This window comes from Mesoplodon mirus (genome assembly GCF_964341445.2).
Source record: "Mesoplodon mirus genome assembly, chromosome: 2".
NCBI lineage: Eukaryota > Metazoa > Chordata > Mammalia > Artiodactyla > Ziphiidae > Mesoplodon > Mesoplodon mirus.
Genome location: NC_138977.1, coordinates 116488438 through 116508757, shown reverse-complemented (window position 1 = coordinate 116508757; position 20320 = coordinate 116488438). Strand labels below are relative to the sequence as shown.

The 20320-nt window shown below is 45.4% G+C and overlaps 1 protein-coding gene across 3 annotated transcripts in view; it reads right to left on the bottom strand.

The window, feature by feature from the left end:
- Nucleotides 1–680: 680 nt before the first annotated feature.
- NID1 (nidogen 1) overlaps nt 681–20320 on the bottom strand; it is a 94337-nt gene continuing 74697 nt past the window's right edge. For 2 of the 3 annotated variants that reach the window (XM_082640751.1, XM_082640752.1), the window contains exons 13-20: nt 19830–20048; nt 17119–17291; nt 12428–12554; nt 8394–8565; nt 6375–6532; nt 3749–3872; nt 2942–3054; nt 681–1938 (exon numbers count right to left, since the gene is read on the bottom strand). In XM_082640751.1, the coding sequence (XP_082496877.1) occupies nt 1817–1938; nt 2942–3054; nt 3749–3872; nt 6375–6532; nt 8394–8565; nt 12428–12554; nt 17119–17291; nt 19830–20048 (1208 nt within the window). In that variant the 3' untranslated portion in view covers nt 681–1816. Of the gene's footprint in view, nt 1939–2941; nt 3055–3748; nt 3873–6374; nt 6533–8393; nt 8600–12427; nt 12555–17118; nt 17292–19829; nt 20049–20320 lie in introns of those variants that run through there. The other variant, XM_082640753.1, reaches the window with a different exon arrangement.

Genomic DNA, 20320 nt, shown 5'->3' with positions numbered 1-20320 from the left:
TCTAGTAAAATGAATAAGATAGTTATAAACATTATACAAAGTCATGACAAAACATTTGATATAGAGGGCTCAATATGGAAAGATAAATATAAAATTAAGCTAATTTATGGGGTTGGGCTATATAAAAGACCCATGTGCTCCCCAAACCTTGTGATTCTTGGGGATATATGTGCCTCTCAAAACAAACTCCAATTATTCAAGGAAAGGCTCTCTTGATTCAGGTCTCATGTACTGCAGAAAAGGGGGTGGGAGGGGCTGAGTGTCCTGAGGTTTGCAGATAAGAAGAGGGGTCTCTTCCTTAAGGAGAAAAACAGGCATATTCTTCCATGTCAAGTGTATAAGTGTTCTCTGGTAAGGACATACCATTTTTTTCTTTGGCGTTATTTAAGAGTTTTTCTCATTGCTATTGTTAAATCCCCTCCTCCACCCTTTCTCTTGGGTTTTCCATTCCTGCTCTTGGTCAATATCTTTGAGATACTTCTGAGTGTTCTCTACTCTCTTACCCTGATCTTTACTGACTCAAATTCCTTATTCTCAGCTTTCAATCCAAAATTTCTATCATTTTAGGACTCTGGGAAGCAGTTGACAAAAAAAAAACAAGCAAACAAACAAAAAAATCCACTAGCTATGTATAGTCAGGAGAGGTTTTCTAAACAAACTATAGAAACATACACATGAAATGTGGTAATGGTCCTTTTAATTACACCAATGAGCAATAAATGGTCTGGATCACTAGTATAAATATTCAGTTTGGCCCTCCTGGATTGTGATTTTGCATGAGAATACAGCCAGCAAGGGCCATGGATAGAGGGAGAAACAAAGGAGAAGAAAGCTTATGGTTGATTGTAGATTGGATCTCATGGAGGCCAGAGGTGAGGGACTATAGGGGGTGTCATCACTGGTACCAGCCCCAGCCTGTGTCTCAGATGGGTCTCCATTAGGAGGCTGGACACAGGTGCCAGCAGTGGGGCTGTGCTGCCCCAGAGACTAGATGCTAGGATCCAAGTGCTCTGGTAATCTTTGGTATAATTTAAGGCACATCAATAGAATCCCCATCCTCAAACATCTTACTCTACACATTGAAATTCCTACTACTGGACACTCCTTTGATTTGAGGCTTTGACTACCAAAGACTACTGCTGAAATGCCAATATTTTATCTGGGAGAGGCTGCTCAGTATCATCCACCAAATATCCATGTATCCTTCGGACAGGGTGGGTTTTGACCAAAAAGCAGGGCTTGCTCTCTATAATGTAGGCCTTGGGCAGGATGCAGGTGGTACAGAACTCAGGGGTTAAAAGCCAGGAGTATAAAGAGGGAAATCAGAGCACCAAGACGAAAGTGTGGGAGGGCTAACTCCCTCCTTTGCTCACAGCCTTGCCTAGACAATCCTGGCTGGTGTGTTCAGCAGCTGACGGGATGATGGGTATCTCAGAGTGAGGCTGAGCTCGTAAGGCCACAGGGAAGGGGCAGTTCAGGCCTGGGGAGGTTCTGCTCACCACTGGGGTGTTAAGGTTGGGGAAAGTTTCCAGCACCAGGATGGGGCATATAATCCTCACTCAGGGCTGTATAAGCTTGTCTGAGGGTTGGGGTCAGGGAGGTTTTCTGTCTTTGCATAGGAGTAGAGGCTTTCCCATTCCAGAAGTGCAGGGCATATGTTTTGGGGAACAGTGAGGGCAATGCTGTTGGGGCTCAGGCTGGGTTGGCCCTGGACCTGGTGGCCACTTAGCCACCAGGTCAGACAGTTTTCAGTCTGGACCCTTTCAAGTAGGGTCTTGCTGTGAAATACTTTAGAGAGGGAACGAGGCACTCATCTTCATTTCCGCTCGATACAGTCAACGCCCAGGGTATTGTCAGGGCAACGGCAGGTCCTGCTTCCTGGGGTGGCCAAGCAGAGGTGGGTGCAGCCACCATTGTTCACTGAGCAGTAGTTGTGACCTGGAAAAGGCAGAAGTCAGCTCAACAGCTAAGAGACTGGCCTCCATACTAGACCCCCTTTTGGTCTCTGGGAGGCCAAGCTTGTGGGGGCTCCTGGGGAACAGGGAAGGCTGCACAGGGCACTCAGCTCAGCTTATCTATCGGCTGTTTCCTCATCATTAAGGATTTGCCAGATGTGCAAAAACCTTGATTCCTGATCTGGGAGCTATGCAGATTTACCATTGAAGCTATTAAACAGATCTCAGGGAGGGTTTTCCAGCTCTGATCAGAACATGGAGTTGGAATTTTAAAGCACAATGTACTCTTTATCTAGCTTGGCCACTTGACTGGGGGACAGGAGGGAAACCAGGAAGGAGGCTGGGTTAGGGGAGAGAATTTGGAGAGGCAGCCTAACACAGGCTCAAGCCAGGCTGCATAGCTCATCCCCGGTTCTGCCATCGTGAGCACCATAAGTGACCGTGTGACTCTGGGCAAGTGCCTTCAGTTTCCTTATGTATAAGGTGAGCATAATAATAGTACCTACCTCGTAGGGTTGCTACAAGGATTAAGTGAACTAGTGGATACAAAGCACTTAGTATGCTAAGTGACTTAATATATGTGATGTACCTAGCTCACAGTAAGTATCACATCCATGTTTGCCTGGTAATTATTATTATTATGAATTATTGTTGTTGCTGTCAGGCCAAATGGATGGATTTTAAAGCAGCAGAGATCCTAACACTGATGTTCCTCCTTGGAACCTGAAGACCGCATACTTTTAGACCCAGCCCAAGAGTCGATACTTTTCCTCACCCTTATCCTCTATCCACTTCATTCCTTAACATTTCCTATTGATTCATCTTGGCTCACCTACTCAATAATGAAGACCCTTGACAGCCGGGACTGTGTCTCACCTGCCATGTGATAAGGGCTATGATAGGCCACACAGGTAGCAGCCAGAGTGTGGGCTCTGAGCCCCAGAGTGCTCCCAGCCCCCTGACCAGTTACAGCACAGGTGAGTTACCTTCGGGACACTGAGACGGGGCGGTGGTGATGCCATACAGCCGGGTCTGTTTGTGGGGATGGAAGGAATCCGTCTCTCTGGAAATAGCAAGATCCACAGCGACCACGGAATTCCTACAGAGCACCAAAAGATGGGAGGTTAAAATACATCTAATGTCTTGAACTTTTCTCTAGAGGGCAGCCTCTTTTGTTGTTTGGGGGATAATTTGGAGGCCATAAACAGATTCACTGGCCTTGCTTCCTAGCCATCCCTCCCTCTTCCTGGGATGAGACAAGCGTGCAGTTCTCTGGCTTCTTAAAAAAAAAAAAAAAAAAAAAAAAAAGGACATAGGTCAGCTAGCTCTTCCCTCCAGCTCTAAATTCCAAGCTGGGAAATCGACTTTCTATACAGATGCCCTTGCCACATCTGCTTGCTTGGTTTAACCCCACCTTCCTGCAGGAAGAGCTGGTCAAGAAGGGGCTTTGGGAATACTGCAGTTTAAGAATTAAAATAAAATAGGGGCATGGAGCCCACCAGCCAAGTGACCGAAGTCGGCTCCTGGGGAGAGAACAGACATGCTCGGGAAGTCCAAGTCTGCACTTGAAGATGCCCATCAAGGAGCATCCAGATGACACATGGCATCCCCTGCTTCCCTAGAAGCCCTGCCTCCCATTCCTCGCCCTCCTCTCTGACAGCCAAAGGGCGAGGCAGAGGGGACCCCTCTGGAGGCGGGAAGGTCAAGCCAAGAGGCCACTTGGGAAGGGAGCGGCCTCCAGGGAGGGCGGCAGGGCAGGCCCCCCGGCCCCCACGCTCCAGCTGCTGACGTACGTCTTCCAGTCTGTGTAATACAGATTCTTCCCGAAGCTTGTAACAGCAAAAGGATACTGGAGCCCTTCAAGAACCTTGCGTCTGCTGGGCTGATCAGGCTTCAGGCATTCGGCCTGATGGGTGCCTGTGTGGGGCAAACACAAATCGTCCATTGTTCATACAAGAAATGGCCCCTTTGTGTCCAAAAACGAGAGTAATGAGGGCAAGGGTGAGAGTGAGCGTTACAGGCTCATATCCTAGAGAACACAAGACTTGCTCTTCTAAACTGGAAAGTTGTCTGTTCATCCTCCCTGGCCCCTCATTGATCAATAACCCCTCCATCCAGTACCCATACATGGTTCTGATGGGGAGACAGAAGCTGGAGCAGAGGAAGAGCACCCCGTTTCACCAAAATTCCCGGGGACTTAGGAACGATGCCATCTTCCAGCTGCTGCTCAAGCCCCTCCTCCTTGAAGCCTCTCCAAACCTCCCCTCCCTGCATTCAGAGCCCTTAGAATTGCCAAGCTGCACAGCCTCGCGTCAATACCCGCATCATGACCAACTTAAGGCTTGGGCTTTCACTTAACTGTGCACGCTTTACTCCCTGCATCCCCCGTGGCACCTGACAGTGTCTAGAACAAAGCAGCAACACAAGAGAGACTTGATGGATGAATGACATTCCTCCCCGACTGAGCATCCTGCCCACATCCCTCGCCTGAGGGACACCCCAAATCTGCCCGGGCAGGAGCACACATCAGGGCTGTATTACTTTATCTTCCTTGGCCTCAAGTCCTGCCTAAGCCCTTGGGGACAAGCGGGAGCTACAAGAATGTTAAGTTGTGACTTGCTTAATAGGTATCAGAATGAGGACAGGCTCTGGGGGTCAGCAAACTTTTTCTTAAAGGGCCAGTTAGTAACTAGTTTAGGTTTTGTGAGCCAAGAGGTAAAAACCCAGGACATTATATAAGCATTTATATAACCTTTTATTTATTTATTTTACAGTATCAATCTATTTTATTAATGTAAACAAATATTTTACTGAAAATGTCAAGGTTTAGTTTGTCCCCAGTCTGAAAGGTGGAGTATTTATATCAAATTATTTGGTCTTTGGGAGGAGACTTGACTGTACTGAAAATGAATATGACTAGGCTGAATGTGTAATTTGTACTACATTTCTGAGATGTTCACATTCTTGCATGTGAAATATAAAATGAGCCTCAGCAGGAGTGTAAGACTAATAAATTTGAGCCAACTAGTTTGTTTGCAAAAAAGTCTATGGATTAAAAAAAATTTTAGATAGCTCTAATGCCAACTGAATTAAGTTGTCATTGTCTTAAATCTGAAACTCTGAAGCATCCTATAATAAGAAATTTTGCATTACCACTTGAGCTTGCCTAAATAGTCTTATAAAAATGCAAATTAAAATACACAGTGTTTTGGAGGCCTTGGTGACATCGTATTATGGCGTAGTACTCAGTTAGAAATGACTATGTAGATTATACACTCAGTAAAAATGGGTAGAGTCCAGAGCACACGATGGCTTTGGTAACTGCAGGCAGGCCCATCAAACTTTGCTACCATCTTTTAAAGCATTGTACACAAAAAGTACTATTGGATGTGGAGGAATGAGACACCTTCTTTATATCTTTGAAAGTTCTTTTCCCTTTATTTGGCCCTTCTCTTCCTATGTAAGGTGGGAACTTGCCATGGAGGCTTCCCTGTTTTCCAAGAGGCAAAGAGAATGCATGATCCTGGGCTGCTTCTTTAAGGCTCTTCACTGGGGCTTCTTAAAATGCTTGAGGGAAATGAGTGGAGGGATCGATAGCGCATGGTTGATGGAAGATGCTGATAATTATGTTGGTGGCAAATAGGAAGCTGAAGCTCCAGCTACATTTTTCTCTCTCCAAACTCCAGAACTCCACACTCCAGAGGCCCTCCTTTCCACGTGCTGTATATAACCTTTTAAAATGTAACATTTAAAAATGTGAAAACCGGGGCTTCCCTGGTGGTGCCGTGGTTAAGAATCTGGCTGCCAATGCAGGGGACACGGGTTCGAGCCCTGGTCTGGGAAGATCCCACATGCTGAGGAGCAACTAAGCCTGTGCGCCACAACTACTGAGCCTGTGCTCTAGAGCCCATAGCCACAACTATTGAAGCCACAACTACCGAAGCCCGCGCGCCTAGAGCCCGTGCTCTGCAACAAGAGAAGCCACCTCAATGAGAAGGCCACGCACCACAGCGAAGAGTAGCCCCTACTCGCCACAACTAGAGAAAACCTGTGCACAGCAATGAAGACCCAACACAGCCAAAAATAAAAACAAATAAATAAATTAATTTTTTTTAAATGTGAAAACCATTTATAGCTCCTGGGTTATACCAAGGAGGTTGGATTTGTCCCAAGGCTATAGTTTGCTGACCCCTGACCTGGAAGATTAAGAGCTCTCCCTAGACTGTGTCAAGCCTAGAGAAACAATAAATTTCAGAGCAAAGATATGCAGCTATTGTTTGTGCAGGAAAAAAAGCAGTTATCTTATGTTCTCTTCCCCATAACAGATAATCTTGATAGTACAGGGGGTAACAATAATTGTTTGGTAAAAAACAAGGCACTGTTCCAACCCCAGGAGCCAGGCCTGGGGCTTTCCATCACCTGCATCCACCCAGCAGAGTTGAGATGAGTAGGCATCAAAGGTCAGCCCGTTGGGCAAACCCAGGTCATCCTGCACAAGGATCCTCCGGTTTGTGCCATCCATGTAGGAAGTTTCGATTTTGGGGCTATCTCTGTTCCAGTCTGTCCAATAAAGATTCCTGGAGGAGGAAAAGGAGGAGAAAGAGGAAGAAAAATATGAAGATGCATGAGAAAAAGTTCACTTAGAAAACACTTAAGACTCACAGACTTGGAGAATGAACTTATGGTTACCAGAGGGGAAGGGTTGCGGGGAGAGATAGTTAGGGAGTTTGGGATTGACATGTACACACTACTGGTGGCACAGTGGTTAAGAATCCGCCTGCCAATTCAGGGGACACAGGTTCGAGCCCTGGTCCTGGAGGATCCCACATGTCACAGAGCAACTAAGCCCATGCGCCACAACTACTGAGCCTGCACTCTAGAGCCCATGAGCCACAACTACTGAGACTGCGCTCTAGTGCCCATGAGCCACAACCACTGAGCCTGTGCTCTAGAGCCCATGCGCCACAACTACTGAGCCTGCATGCCACAACTACTGAAGCCCAGGTGCCTAGAGCCCATGCTCTGCAACAAGAGAAGCCACTGCAATGAGAAGCCTGCGCACCACAACAAAGAATAGCCCCCGCTTGATGCAACTAGAGAAAGCCTGCGTGCAGCAATGAAAACGCAACGCGGCCCAAAAATTAATTAATTAATTAATTAATTTAAAAACAATGGATAACCAACAAGACCTACTATATGGCAGAGGGAACTCTGTTCAATATTATGTAACAACCTAAATGGGAAAAGAATTTGAAAAAGAATAGATACATGTATATGTATAACTGAATCACTTTGCTGTACACCTGAAACTGACACAACACTGTAAATCAACTCGACTCTAATAGAAAATAAAAAGTTAAAAAAATAACAAAATAATAAACAAAATTAAAAAAAAAAAACTTTAGAAGAGGGGAATTCTTTGGCGGTCCAGGGGTTAGGACTCTGCGCTTTCACTGCTGAGGGCCTGGGTTCCATCTCTGGTCGGGGAACTAAGATCCTGCAAGTTGCAAGGTGCGGCCAAAAAAAATTAAAATAAAATTTAAAAAATAAAGTTCATTATGGAAAAAAAAAACACTTAAAAAGAACCCACGGTGAAGACATTAGCAGACACTGAGACACAGAATGGCTAAAAAGGATCTGCAGGCGTCAAGACATATTTTCCTTTGCAAAGACCCTTGGATTTGGCTCTTCACTTGAATCTTTCTGTTACTCACGACTTCACTCCCCTTAAACATAAGTTACATATTATGTCTCAGTAAAACTGTTTAAAAAAAACCCAGAACACCATAACTGACATAAACACATGGGAATAATTCCCATATGCTGTCACCATACAGGAAGGCACAGCAGACCCAGGGGATGAAGCCCAGAAGCAAGGCTGGCAGAGGCAGTGGTTAAGGCACCTGCTGTCAGGCAGGTGGCTGAGTGGCCACAGAACAAGAGGTGTGGTCTCAAAGGGAAGGAGTCAAAGCGTCAAGGAGACACGGGCCTGGTGTGTAAGATGTAGAGCTTGCAGTAAGGGAAAGGGAGAAAAAGCACTGATACGCTGACAAAACCCATAGGGAGGGACTCCAAGGTGTTCATGCTGGGTTGGCCCCCAGGGGGACATTTATGCTACCTTGATACTCTTCTGGGGTCAATACAAGTCAGGTGTTGATTCACATTCAACCCAAGTGGAAATATCCAATTTCTGAGCTGTCAACTTACAAAGGCTCTTGGTAAAAATTGGAAAGTGGAACACGGTATCAAGTCCATGATCACACGTAAACATACTGCCATTTCACCATGGATATCTGTAAGCCACCGACTGTAGACTCACTCATCCTACACTCATTCATTTCAGGAGAGCAATGCTGGAGTTACAGCTTAACATTTGAGAAAATCCAAAAGGGCAGATGCAAATAGAAGAGATGCACACACAGATTTACGCAAAGATACCCTCTCACGGAATCCGTTACGATGCCTCTGGGATTCACCAAATCAGTCTCAAACAGCACCCGGCGTTGGGTCCCATCCAGCTTTGCAACTTCTATCCGATCCAGGTGAGAATCCGTCCAGAAGATGTTGCGGCCAAGATGGTCAAGAGCAATGCCTTCTGGGCTTCCAAGATCTAGAAGCAAACACCAAACATGGGCTTCCAAGATCTAGAAGCAAACACCAAACACTCCTGATTTTTTTTAAAGCAAGTAAGATGAGGTTTTTCTGATTACTCAGTGCTATTTCACCTGGCATCCAATCCTTGCACTTTGAAAAAACAAATGGGAGTGTTAAATGCTTGTTGTTTAAGATAAGTAACACTTCCGCCTGCCGATGCAGGGGATACGGGTTCGTGCCCCGGTCTGGGAGGATCCCATGTGCCGCGGAGCGGCTGGGCCCGTGAGCCATGGCCGCTGGGCCTGCGCATCCGGAGCCTGTGCTCCGCAACGGGAGAGTCCACAACAGTGAGAGGCCCGCATACCGCAAAAAGAAAAAAAAAAAAAAAAAAAAAAAGATAAGTAACACTTAGTGACAAATTGAAAAATGCTACTCATTCCCTCGATGGACATCCACCCTGTGCACTACATTGGGAGCCAGGCCCATAAAGATGCTGAAGCTGTGGTCCTGCCTTCAAGAAGAAGCCCACAGCCAATCACAGTTCAGACTGAGTTCCAGGTTCTGTGGGAACATGAAGGAGGGACACTGGACTCAGCGTGGGGAGACCAGGGAAGGATTCCTGGGGGAGATAACACCTCCTAAAGCTGGCTCCTGCAGAAACAATAGGACTTTGTCAGGCAAAGATCCTGGATAAAGGTTTTCCAGGTAGTGGGACCAGCACATAGGTCTAAAGGAAGAATAGACATGGCCTGAAGTAAACCGTGCGTGGCTGGAGACCCCGAGGGTGGAGGGTGGCCAGAGATGAAGTTAGCATGCCCGTGTTAATGAGCTTAGAGCTTATCCCTTATCCCTTATGCAAAGGGGAGGCACAGGAATATCTGAAGGTGGGAACAGGACAGATTTACCTTATTCACCAATGGGGAAAAAAGGTCATTTCAGAGAAATAATATATGTAAGAAATCACAGCTGTTATTACTTTTATACAAGTATTAGGATTACAAAGAAGGGATATCAGGAATTGTGAATAGCACCCAGAAGTCCTACTAGGCTATAAGCAACTGATTTCCAAGCCAGGGGTTGCCACAGCCTAAGCTGACTGCAGTGGGAACCTTCAGCACCCACCTAACCCAATCAGGAGTTCAAGATTGCGATGGTTTCCTGACTAGAACTACAATCAAGTTAAAAGCTAAAACCCCACCAGGGTTTTACTGGTGTCATCTGGGATTCTTTCCCCTCTGATTATAGAATCGAAGGTCATTTAGTACAGCTGGAAGTGGAAACAGGAAGGGGGAGAGCCGAGGATGGAGCTCCCTGCCCCAGGGGCCTGGTACGAGGAAACCAACCCAGCACTGTTTTTTTTTCTTCTTTCTTTCTTTCTTTGGTTGCATTGGGTCTTACTTGTGGCAGGCGGGCTCCTTAGTTGCGGCTCGCTGGCTCCTTAGTTGTGGCAGGTGCAGCACTGTGTTCTTTCATCAATAGAGAAGCAATCCCAACCTTCAGCCCCCTCCATATCGGCTTTCACTAGACCCCTAATACAATCATGACTGTGAATGCTGGCAATGTCTAAGCCCCCTCAAAGGACCCCCACCAGAGGAAGTTATTAAGAATTAAAAACAGCAGTTTCTAATTTTAAACACGTTCTTTATTGTTCTAACCAAAAGTAAAGATTTATAAAGTATTAAAATATTGTCCATGTCCCTAGAAGCAAAGGGATGGTGAGATTGAACTCCAAAGGCCCCTTTCAACTTTCAGACAATATCAGAAGAAATCATTCTGAGGTATATTTGGAATGAGTACATCCTGTCTGAGAGGCATGAGCTATTCAGACACACACAGAACAGTGGGACCAGGGAAGGCTGTTCAATGAGCGTCTCTTTACGAGTTCCAGGAAGGAACTCCGTGTCATGTTTTCTCTTTATAAACAGCCCTGATCTTGACGTCAAACCCAAGAGCAACCATACCTCCTTCCCCAACCAGGAAAATACTTCTTTATGGGATAAGGAGCCAAAGGAAAGGCCTGGAAAACCTCATCCTTTGCTGTGAGTCAGGGCAAGATGGGAAGATGTCAGGGCAATATATTCCACACTGATTATGTTGAAAGGAAACAGATGACGATACTTATCAAAGATATTTGGCTAGGACTTTAACTCAAGGAAAGACAGAGAAAGCCAGGATTCAGACGTTATGAAATTAAGAAGAAAAGAAAAAGAAAAGATACACACTGCCATTTTCACTCACTAGGAATGTACCAACACATACCATGATGAAGATGTAAGTGGAAGTTTCTTTCTCTTTTTGAAATTAAAAAAAAAAATGTATCCCTAGGGATCTTTCTTCTACAAAGATCACATTCTGATTTAATTCTGTGTTTTCACAGTGGGCTTTTGTCTGGAATGTTTCTTACTGGGCTTAAAGCTTTCTTGGATGATTATCAGTTCCAAAAGCAACAGGAAATAGCAAACGATGACCTACTCCCCTCTTCCACTGGGTTTTGAAGTCAAATCACAGATAATAGCAACAACATTTTTAACAGTGATAAGATGCAAAAAGGCATTTTCAAACTTCTGTTCATTAAAGCAAGCCATGAAAACTAGCAGACATTATTTAAATAGCATACTGGATTCCAGAAAAGGATTTGAGGTCTATGTCCAAAGTCAGACATATTTAACTCAACCTCAGTTTAATTCCTGCTACATCATCTCTTCTGAAGGAGCCAAGGAAGGAAAAACATGCCCCAGGGGCTACTCCACAGGCACAGGGACCCTTCCAGAGTACCAATTTCTAGGGAAATGTTAAATTGGAAATTAGAAAATCTACACTTGGCCCCAAGTAAAAAGAAATACCAAAGAGGCTCATATATTTTAAGGATGTATCTCTGATTTGAGTGTTCTGCAGAGGAAACAAGATGATTTTACACAGCAAATGTCATTGGCATGACAATGTCTTTTGATTGAAAATATCTGCAAGTCAGCTGATGAGTCACAGACTTAGTAATGTGTAACATTTGACCTTTTCAGTACAGGAGAATTTTTAGAGGCCCGTGGATTTTTGTCATAATGGACTTGAATCTTGATAAAACATATCTACCTAAAATAGCCTTGACTTGTTGAAGGTAGGCATTAACATAATAGAGTCCTTGGCTTAAATCAGCATCCATAAGTTAAGGAATTGAGGTTAAAGGTTGAGGGGTAAGCTGTGCCAAAGTGCTATGTGCTTTATCATCAGTGATGCAACAAAAACAGAAATGTCTGTAAGAGTTCAGCCTGATTTGCTGTACTCTTCTGGCAATCTGAGCAAGGTCCAGTGGGGGTGAGGTAGAAGAGAGGAGACCCACCGCACCATGAGATTACAGGTTGAAGTGACAACCCTTCAACTGGAAAACTGTCTTGGGAATAGACTCACTTCTCAGGGACAATATTTGCCAATATGCTTGTGATCCTCCCGTCTTTACGATTTATCTGCTTATTGCCTGATGGACCACCCGCCCTAGGGCAGACAGTCTGAAAATCGGTTCTAGGCTCAGCAGCCAGAGGGTGAAATGTATATCCAAACTGGATGGTCGAGTTTGGCCTTTATTATTCCTTAAAACTGGCTACAGAAGTTTTCAGAGACAGGCATGGACACTTACCCTGTTTTAATTTTATTCTCCTTAGGCTAGCAAGAAATCCCAGCTAAGATGTTCATGATTTAGTGATGAGTCCTCAGAGGACTCTCCAGAGAAGGCTGGAAAGGGCGATGTTTGAGGTTGAGAACCCAGCCCCTCTCAGATTACCATATCCTGTAAACAATCATACACCGCAGCCTTCCGCTCTCTCCCAAGAGCCACGTGGGCTGCTAGAAGCAAAACCGAAAAGGAAGACTGACATTTACTTGCCCACCTTGTCGAATGATGGTGCTTGGCTCTCCACCATGCAGACTGGCTCTCCCAATGGAAGGCTGACTGATGTCGGTCCAGTAAACCATCTTGTCCACACAGTCGAAGGCCAGTCCAATGATGACTTTATCCTGGAAGTGCAGACCAGTGGTGAGAGTGGTCCACCTACTAGTGAATGATGATAGTGGGACTCTTTCCTGTGCTTAGAGGCATTTAGATACGTTTTGAAATGAATTGTCTTCAAGTCTTTGTCTTTTTTTTTTTTTGGCTGTGCCACGCAGCATACAAGATCTTAGTTCCCCGACTAGGGATCAAACCCATGCCCCCTGCAGAGGAAGTGTGGAGTCCTAACCACTGGACCACCAGGGAAGTCCCTCTTTTGTCCATTTTAAAAATTAAATTATTGAGTTGAAGGAGTTCTTTATATATTTCAGATAAAAATCTGTTGTCATACACATATATATATATATGTATGTATATGTGTATTTTTTCTCAGTAAACAGCACTTTTTCATTTTCTTAATGATGTTTTTGGAGAGCAAAATTTTAAATTTGTATTAAGTGCAATTTTATTTTTCTTTATGGCTAATGCTTTTTGTATATCATCTAAGAAATCTTTGCCCAACTGAAAATCATAAAAATTAAATAAAAGACATAAATATTGGAAAGGAAGAGGTAAAATCACTCTATTTTAAGACTATGATTATTTATGTAGAAATTCCTGGGAAATCTATAGTAATATTTTAACTAAAAATTGAATCTAGCAAAGTTGCAGCATCCAAGGTCAAAGTAAAATTGTATTTCTACATACCAGCAAAAAGTAGAATTTTAAAATAATAATGTTTATAATAGCAGCAAAATATTTAAGAATAAGTATTTTTAAATGTACAAGATTCTATACTGAATACTATAAAACATTGTAGAGTGAAATTAAAGAAGACCCAAATAAATGAAGAGATGTTAGTTTAATGGATCATAAGATTTAATATTGCTAAGATACCCTAAATAGACTTTAGGATATCCCTAAATAGAGTTAAAGATCCAGTGCTATCCATATCAAAATCCCAACAGGCTTTCCTCCCTTCCCTCCCCTCCCCTCCCCTCCCCTCCCCTCCCCTCCCCTCCCCTCCCCTCCCCTTTCCTTTCCTTTCCTTTTTGGTAGAAACTTATAAGCTTACTCTAAAATGTATATGGAAATGCAAAGTGAGGTCCTGGGGACCATAGAAGTATAAGACCAGGATGCTCTTTTACTGAGAGAATCAGGGTTATCAGCAGACACTTGCCCTCCAAAAGTCATGTCATAAGGGAACAGAGATCCTTACCATACACCATATACAAAAATTAGCTCAAAACGAAGCGAAAGTCTAAATGTAAGAGCTAAAAATATAAAACTCTTAGAAGAAAACATAGTTGAGAGCCTCATTACATTGGATTTGGCAATAATTTCTTGGATATGACATCAAAAGCAAAAATAGATAAATTGGATCTTATCAAAATTAAAAACTTTTGTTCAGTAAAAGACACAATCAACAAAGTGAAAAGGCAACCAACCCATGGAAGGTGATAAAATATTTGCAAATCATGTAACTGATAAGGGGTTGATAGAGTATATAAAGAACTCCTACAACTCAGTAACAATAAGAACAAAACAACCCAATTACGAAATGGGCAAAGGATATGAACAGACATTTTTCCAAAGATATATAAATTGTCCATAAGTATATGACAAGATGTTAACATCACTAATCATTAGAGAAATGCAAATCAAAACCACAATGAGATACCACTTTACACATATTAGGATGGCTACAATTAAAAATAGAAAATAATAAGTGTTGACAAAGTAGAAGGGAAATTGGAAACTTTGTGCTCTGGTGGTGGGAATGCAAAATGGTGCAGTGCTAAGGAAAACCATATAGTGGTTCCTCAAAAAATTAAAAATAGAATTACCATGTAATTCCAGGTCTTGTTTATATACAAAAGAAGTGAAAGCAAGGACTTGAACAGATGTTTGTAAATCCATGTACATAGCAACACTATTCACAATAGCCAAAAGGTGGAAGCAGCCCAAGTTCTCCACTGATGGATGAATGGATAAACAAAATGTGATACATCCATATAATGGAATATAATTCAGCCTTAAAAAGGAAGGAAATTCTGACACATGCTACAACATGGATGAAATTTGAAGATATTATACTAAATAAAGTAAACCAGTTACGAAAGGGCAAATACTGTATGATTCCACTTATAGGAGGTCCCTAGAACAGGCAAATTTCATAGAGATAGAAAGTAGAAGGGGATGCAAAGGGGAGGAGGGAGTTATTATTGAATGGATCCAGAGTTTTAGTTTGGGATGATGAAAAAGGTTCCGGAGATAGATGGTGATGATGGTTGTACTTAATGCCACAGTGGCATTAGCTACAGTTAAAATAGCTAAATGGTAAAGATAGATAGATAGATAGATAGATACATACATACATACATATATACATACATACATACATAGAAGGACAGACAGATAGATGATACATAGATAGGAAGGACACAGTGAATATTTATAATGTTGTTTCAGCACTCTCCCTCCACTGATCCCATCTCAATTTCCTGCTTTTCATAGCCTCATTTGGCATTTAAGCCTCTCCCCTTGGTCTTGGGGGAAAACGACTTTCACACGGAGTTTAACCCACTCCCGCTACCCGGGAGTGTGTGCTAGTGGATAGAGGAAGAATGATGATTACCCCTTGAGGGATTTGTGCTTCAGTGAGGCAACAGGAAATCACAAAGATCACTTACACATTTGTTCAGCAAATATTTTTCAAGGGCCAAGCACTGTTTGGGATCTGCAAATACCCCTGTGAAACAAACACCTCCATGAAATAGATGGACAATTCCTGATCTTGCTGTGCTTATATTCTTGGTGGGAAGAGATACATCAGACATAGAACATGTACCCTGATATACAATGTTTCAAGTAGTGCTGGGTGCCTGATGAAAGACAAAGCAGGGTAGGTGGAGGCTGCAGTCTGGATAGGGCAGCCAGGACAGGTTTCTCTAAGAGCTGATGTGCCAGCAGAAATTCAAATGACATGCGGCAGTGAACCATGCAAGTGTCTGGAATGAGAGAACTCCAGGCAAGGGGACAGCAAGTGCAAAGGCCCTGAGGTGGGAGTGTGCATGGTGAGTTGAGGACCAGCTAGAAGGCCAGAAGGCTGCAGCCGGTGAGTGAGGGGGCAGTGGTAGGGAATGGGGTGGGAGAGGTAGCCGGATGCCATGGAAAGAACTGGATTTTTTTCTGGGTGAAGGGAACCCATCAGAGGGTTTTGTGTTGGGGAAGAACATGAATCCAATCACGGCTGCTTTGCAGGAGGCTTTTGAAAAGCATTTTTACCATGGATGGACCTAGAGATTATCATCTCTAGTAAGTTAGTAAGTCAGAAAGAGAAAGACAAATACCATATGATATCATTTATATGTGGAATCTAAAATATGACACAAATGAGCTTATCTATGAAACAGAAACAGACTCACAGACAGAGAACAGACATGTGATTGCCAACGGGGATGTGATGGGGTGAAGGAATGAGAGTTTGGGATGAGCAGACACAAACAAGTACATGGATAAACAAAAAGGATAAACAACAATGGATAAACAAGGTCCTACTGTAGAGCACAGGGAACTATATTCAATATCCTATGATAAAACATAATGGAAAAGAACATGAAAAAGAATGTGTATATATATATATGTATAACTGAATCAGTGCTGTAGAGCAGAAATTAACACAATGTTGTAAATCAACTATACTTCAATAACAAATTTTTTTAAAAAGAAGCATTTTTATTTTGCAGACTTTTTTTGATCATGTTTCCTCCCTGGTCAAAAAGAAGAGGGGGTATGGCGGTGTGCAGAGATCCATGCAGGAAGAGAAAATAGGGCAGGTGGGAAGGACAGGGGAGTAGGGAAAGGAAGATGAGAAGAAAGTAACATTTCTACCCGGAATCTTTACGCAGGCTCTGCAACCAGCACTGAGGGGTAATGAGGAGTCCTGCTGGACTTTCATCTCTAAGAGCTGGTAGCCCACTCGCTGCTACTTCTTCACTCCTTAGAGGACCCTGACGGCCCCCACTGCCCTGGCAACGCTGAGTCCACAGCCAGAAGCCTCCACCAGGTCTCAGGTTTGGTTTCCAGGCAGGAGGTCAGGATCCCAGACAGAAAAGCTCCTCAAAAGTGTCTGACCTCTAACTAATGGACAAAAATTCCTCGACTCACAAAATGCATCTCTGAAGCTTTGGAAAGCTCTGGTGACTTACTGCCTCTGGGCAGACAGGCGCATCTTGAGCTGAGCGGCTGCCGAAAGATGAGTCACGTTGCTAATTTAGCAGGGATGGCAACATCAAACCTGGCAGATGCTCGCAGACAAGAGAGCAAACTCACATGCCGCGCCCACCTGAGGGGTCAGATACCAAAGGGGTCTCTCTGGAAGGCCTCCTGTTTCTGCTCCCACCCTCGAGCCTCATGGGGGTGCTTAGGAATACAGTGGCCCCATTTAGAGGTGGACACCCAGGGTCACACAGAATGAAGAGGTCCTGGGTCCAGGGGTCCAGCCCTGGTCCCTGGGCTGACTGCACCCTGCTCGTTGCTCCAGGCCACTGAAGCAGAAATTGTCACCAAGTGCCATCGGCCAGCACTCACCGGGGCATGAAGCAGCGCCTTGGCTTCTGTCTTGGTCATGGTGTTTCCCTCCAGGGGGAGGTGCTCTATCTTCCCGGTCTGGGCGAAGAGTAGGTGGGTCCCAGGTGGCAGGGGGATCACGGCGGTAGGAACTGAGGGTCCGTGGTGAACCGGGGGAGCCACTGTGCTCAGACCTGGGTGGTGGGAGATGGCAATGAGTAAGGCCCGCGTGCAGTAGGAATGCACAAACGCACGCGTGCGGGCGTGTGCACCGACTCACACACATGCACCCACACCGGGTCACGTCACCTTCACGGCACCACAAACTGCACCGTCACACGTGCACATTTAAGATCCGAAAGTTCAAGGAGCAGAAAGACTTCAGTCAATCAAAGGGCATTTGTGATGAAGATGATGCAGGGCCAGAGTTTAACATCAAAGGTCGACTGGAAAAAAACAATGGCTCAGTTTCCCCCTTAATGGAACTAACCTGGCTATCGGTGCCCTGCTCTGCACACGGGCTGCAGCAGTGAACAAAAACAATGCAACAGCAGCAACCCTGAAACCCTGGCCACAGGGAGCTCACGCCCCAGCAGGAAGCTGCTGAGTATTTTCATGCGCGAGGAGACCATCTGAGTGGACTAGCCCCACTCACCCCATCCCACGGGGGTGGGAGGGTCTCAGATGCCACAAACGGGAACACAGGCCTTCTGGGCTTTCCAGAACAAAATGATGGGCAGGGCTAATCCTCCCTCAGACTCGGCCTTGCCTCCTATCTGCTGACCTGGTGACCCAGCACAGCTCCTGGCTCACCTGACCAGAGAACGTCCCAGGAGGGGACAGGGAGCCTGTACTGCGGGTAAGGAACATGCAGTGGCTGTCGGGAAACCTGGGCCCCAGACCTGGTCCTGACACTTGCTGTGTGGACACGTCATGGACCTTCCTGGGCTCGTTTCCTGCTCTCTGAAGTGAGAGAACGGGACCAGGTCATCACCGAGCTCATTTTCAGTTCTTTTCTCTTGTCCATCTTGCCTGTTTTACCCAATCAATGATATAAACCAATCTGGTGGACCTTTTTAATATCTCTGGAATCTATCCCTCCAAACTCACTGCCAGCACCTCAGGTCAGACCCTCGCCGTTTCTCACCTGGATTAATTAGAAATACTGCAATTAATTAATTGCACCCGCCTCCCCACAACCAGGGCCTCACTCCTCCCTTTCAGCTCTTCTAAAACTGAAACCTGGTCACATCAGCACCTGCTTGAAACCCTTCCTGGGCTCCCTCAGGACCAATCCACACCCCTCAGCGGGGCACCTGATGTCCTTACCTCCATTCTGCTCCCCTCCCACAGGACACAGACCCCTGGGGGTTTCTTTCCTGCCTCTCCGCCTGTTCCTGCTGCCTGGACCATGGGTCTCCTCAACCCCTACTCCCCAGCACAGCTGGCCCTGTTCCAAACCTTGGTTCTCACAGTACTGCTCTGCAAAGCGTTCCTGGGCTAGCCCACGACCCCCCAAGCCACTGTGCTTCCTGGCCCACCTACTCTCTCTTAAGGTTCCTTTCCCTACCCTGCACCTGTTTACCTGTCCTCTGAGGTTCTGGGGCTGGCATTGGGGCTTCCCTCTGTGGGCTGCCAGCACTGACCACACCAATCTGACACTCAGTTAATGCTGGCTGGCTGGCGTAATGAAGTTTGTGAGTGATCACTTCTCACTCTTTTTTTTGGCCTCCCTTCGCAGCATGTGGGATCTTAGTTCCCCGACCAGGGATTGAACCCATGCCTCCCTGTACTGGAAGCGCGGAGTCTTAACCACTGGACCGCTGGGAAGTCCCTGTGAGTGATCACTGCTTACTCAGCAGCCTCTTAGCAGCTTTGAGAAACTATCTGGTAGGGGATCAGTTTATGATTATTAGCTGAATGGAGAATGGAGAGGCAAGGATTGATTGTATTAGATTTTGGTAATTTGTGACAATTACCATTTTCTATGCCTGTGACAGAATTTTAGAGCTGAGAAGCATCCTAGAGATTATTTTGCTTGAATCCGATGTTGAGGCCGAGGATGCTGAGACTCAGGCAAGTATCTGTCCAGTGTCACACAGCCTGGCCCCCAGCTCAGCGCCTTCCCATCGTCATGGACTGTCACAGAACTATCTTGCAGAAAGCTTTGCGGCTGTTTGCTCCTGGCATTCTAAATGGACCGAGTACCTAAAAGTCCAGGAGCAACTGTGAAAGAGGCAAGTGTACCAGGAGGAGAACAGTTCCACGCCTGAGTAAGCCCCTCCATGCCTGGGGAGGGGCTCCGGTTGGTCTCTCCCATTCCTGTGCTGTGTGCCAGCCGCTGGAATGCTGGGCCACCCACTGCAAGGTTTACTCAGGGACCCCTGAGCACACACCCTCTCTGCTACCAGTTGCAGCCTCAATGCAGCGGGTCCTGCCCATCATTTGCACAGAACAGGTTTGCACAAAACAAGAAGAGGAAAGGGTAAGAGGGAGGAGAGGGAAAGTGGGGAGAGAGATGGTGAGGGTGGGCAAGTGATGGGGAGATGGAAAAGGGGGCTACAGAGGGGAGAAAGGGAGGGAGGGACGGGCTTCGAGCCAGTGGTGCAGGTCAGGATTTAGGGCAGGCAGAAAGTGCCAACTGCACCTTTGGCAAGGTTCCCCGGCAAGGGTCCCCAGCGATGCTTGCAGGTGCTGAGACTTCCTGTCTCCAGCACTGTCCTCTGACTTACACGGTGGCCTCATCCCGGGTGTGGTCCTGGTGCCCTCCACCTCGCGGCCGTCGCGGTCCACACACCAGCAGTAGCCAGTGCTGCCGTGGCACTGGGTGGGCGCGTAGTGTCCGTGCTCATCACACTCGGGAACAAACAGTCCCGGAGGCCGGGGACGCTGGGGGTCTACCGCCCCGAGGATGTGTTCTCGTTCATGCTGGCATCGGGTTTTCTCCACTTCTATTAAAGAGGTGAGCAAAAGGAGGGTCATCAGCTCAAGTCCCCATATCCAACTCAGAACCTCAGGAGCTGCCTGTTCACTACTGAGTTTCGTTTCATTAATTAAAAAAATTTTTTAATTTATTTTTATTGAAGTATAGTTGATTTACAATGTTATATTAGTTTCAGGTGTACGAGATAGTGATTCAAAATTTTTATAGATTATACTCCATTTCAAGTTATTATAAAATATTGGCTATACTCCCTATGCTGTACAATATATCCTTATAGCT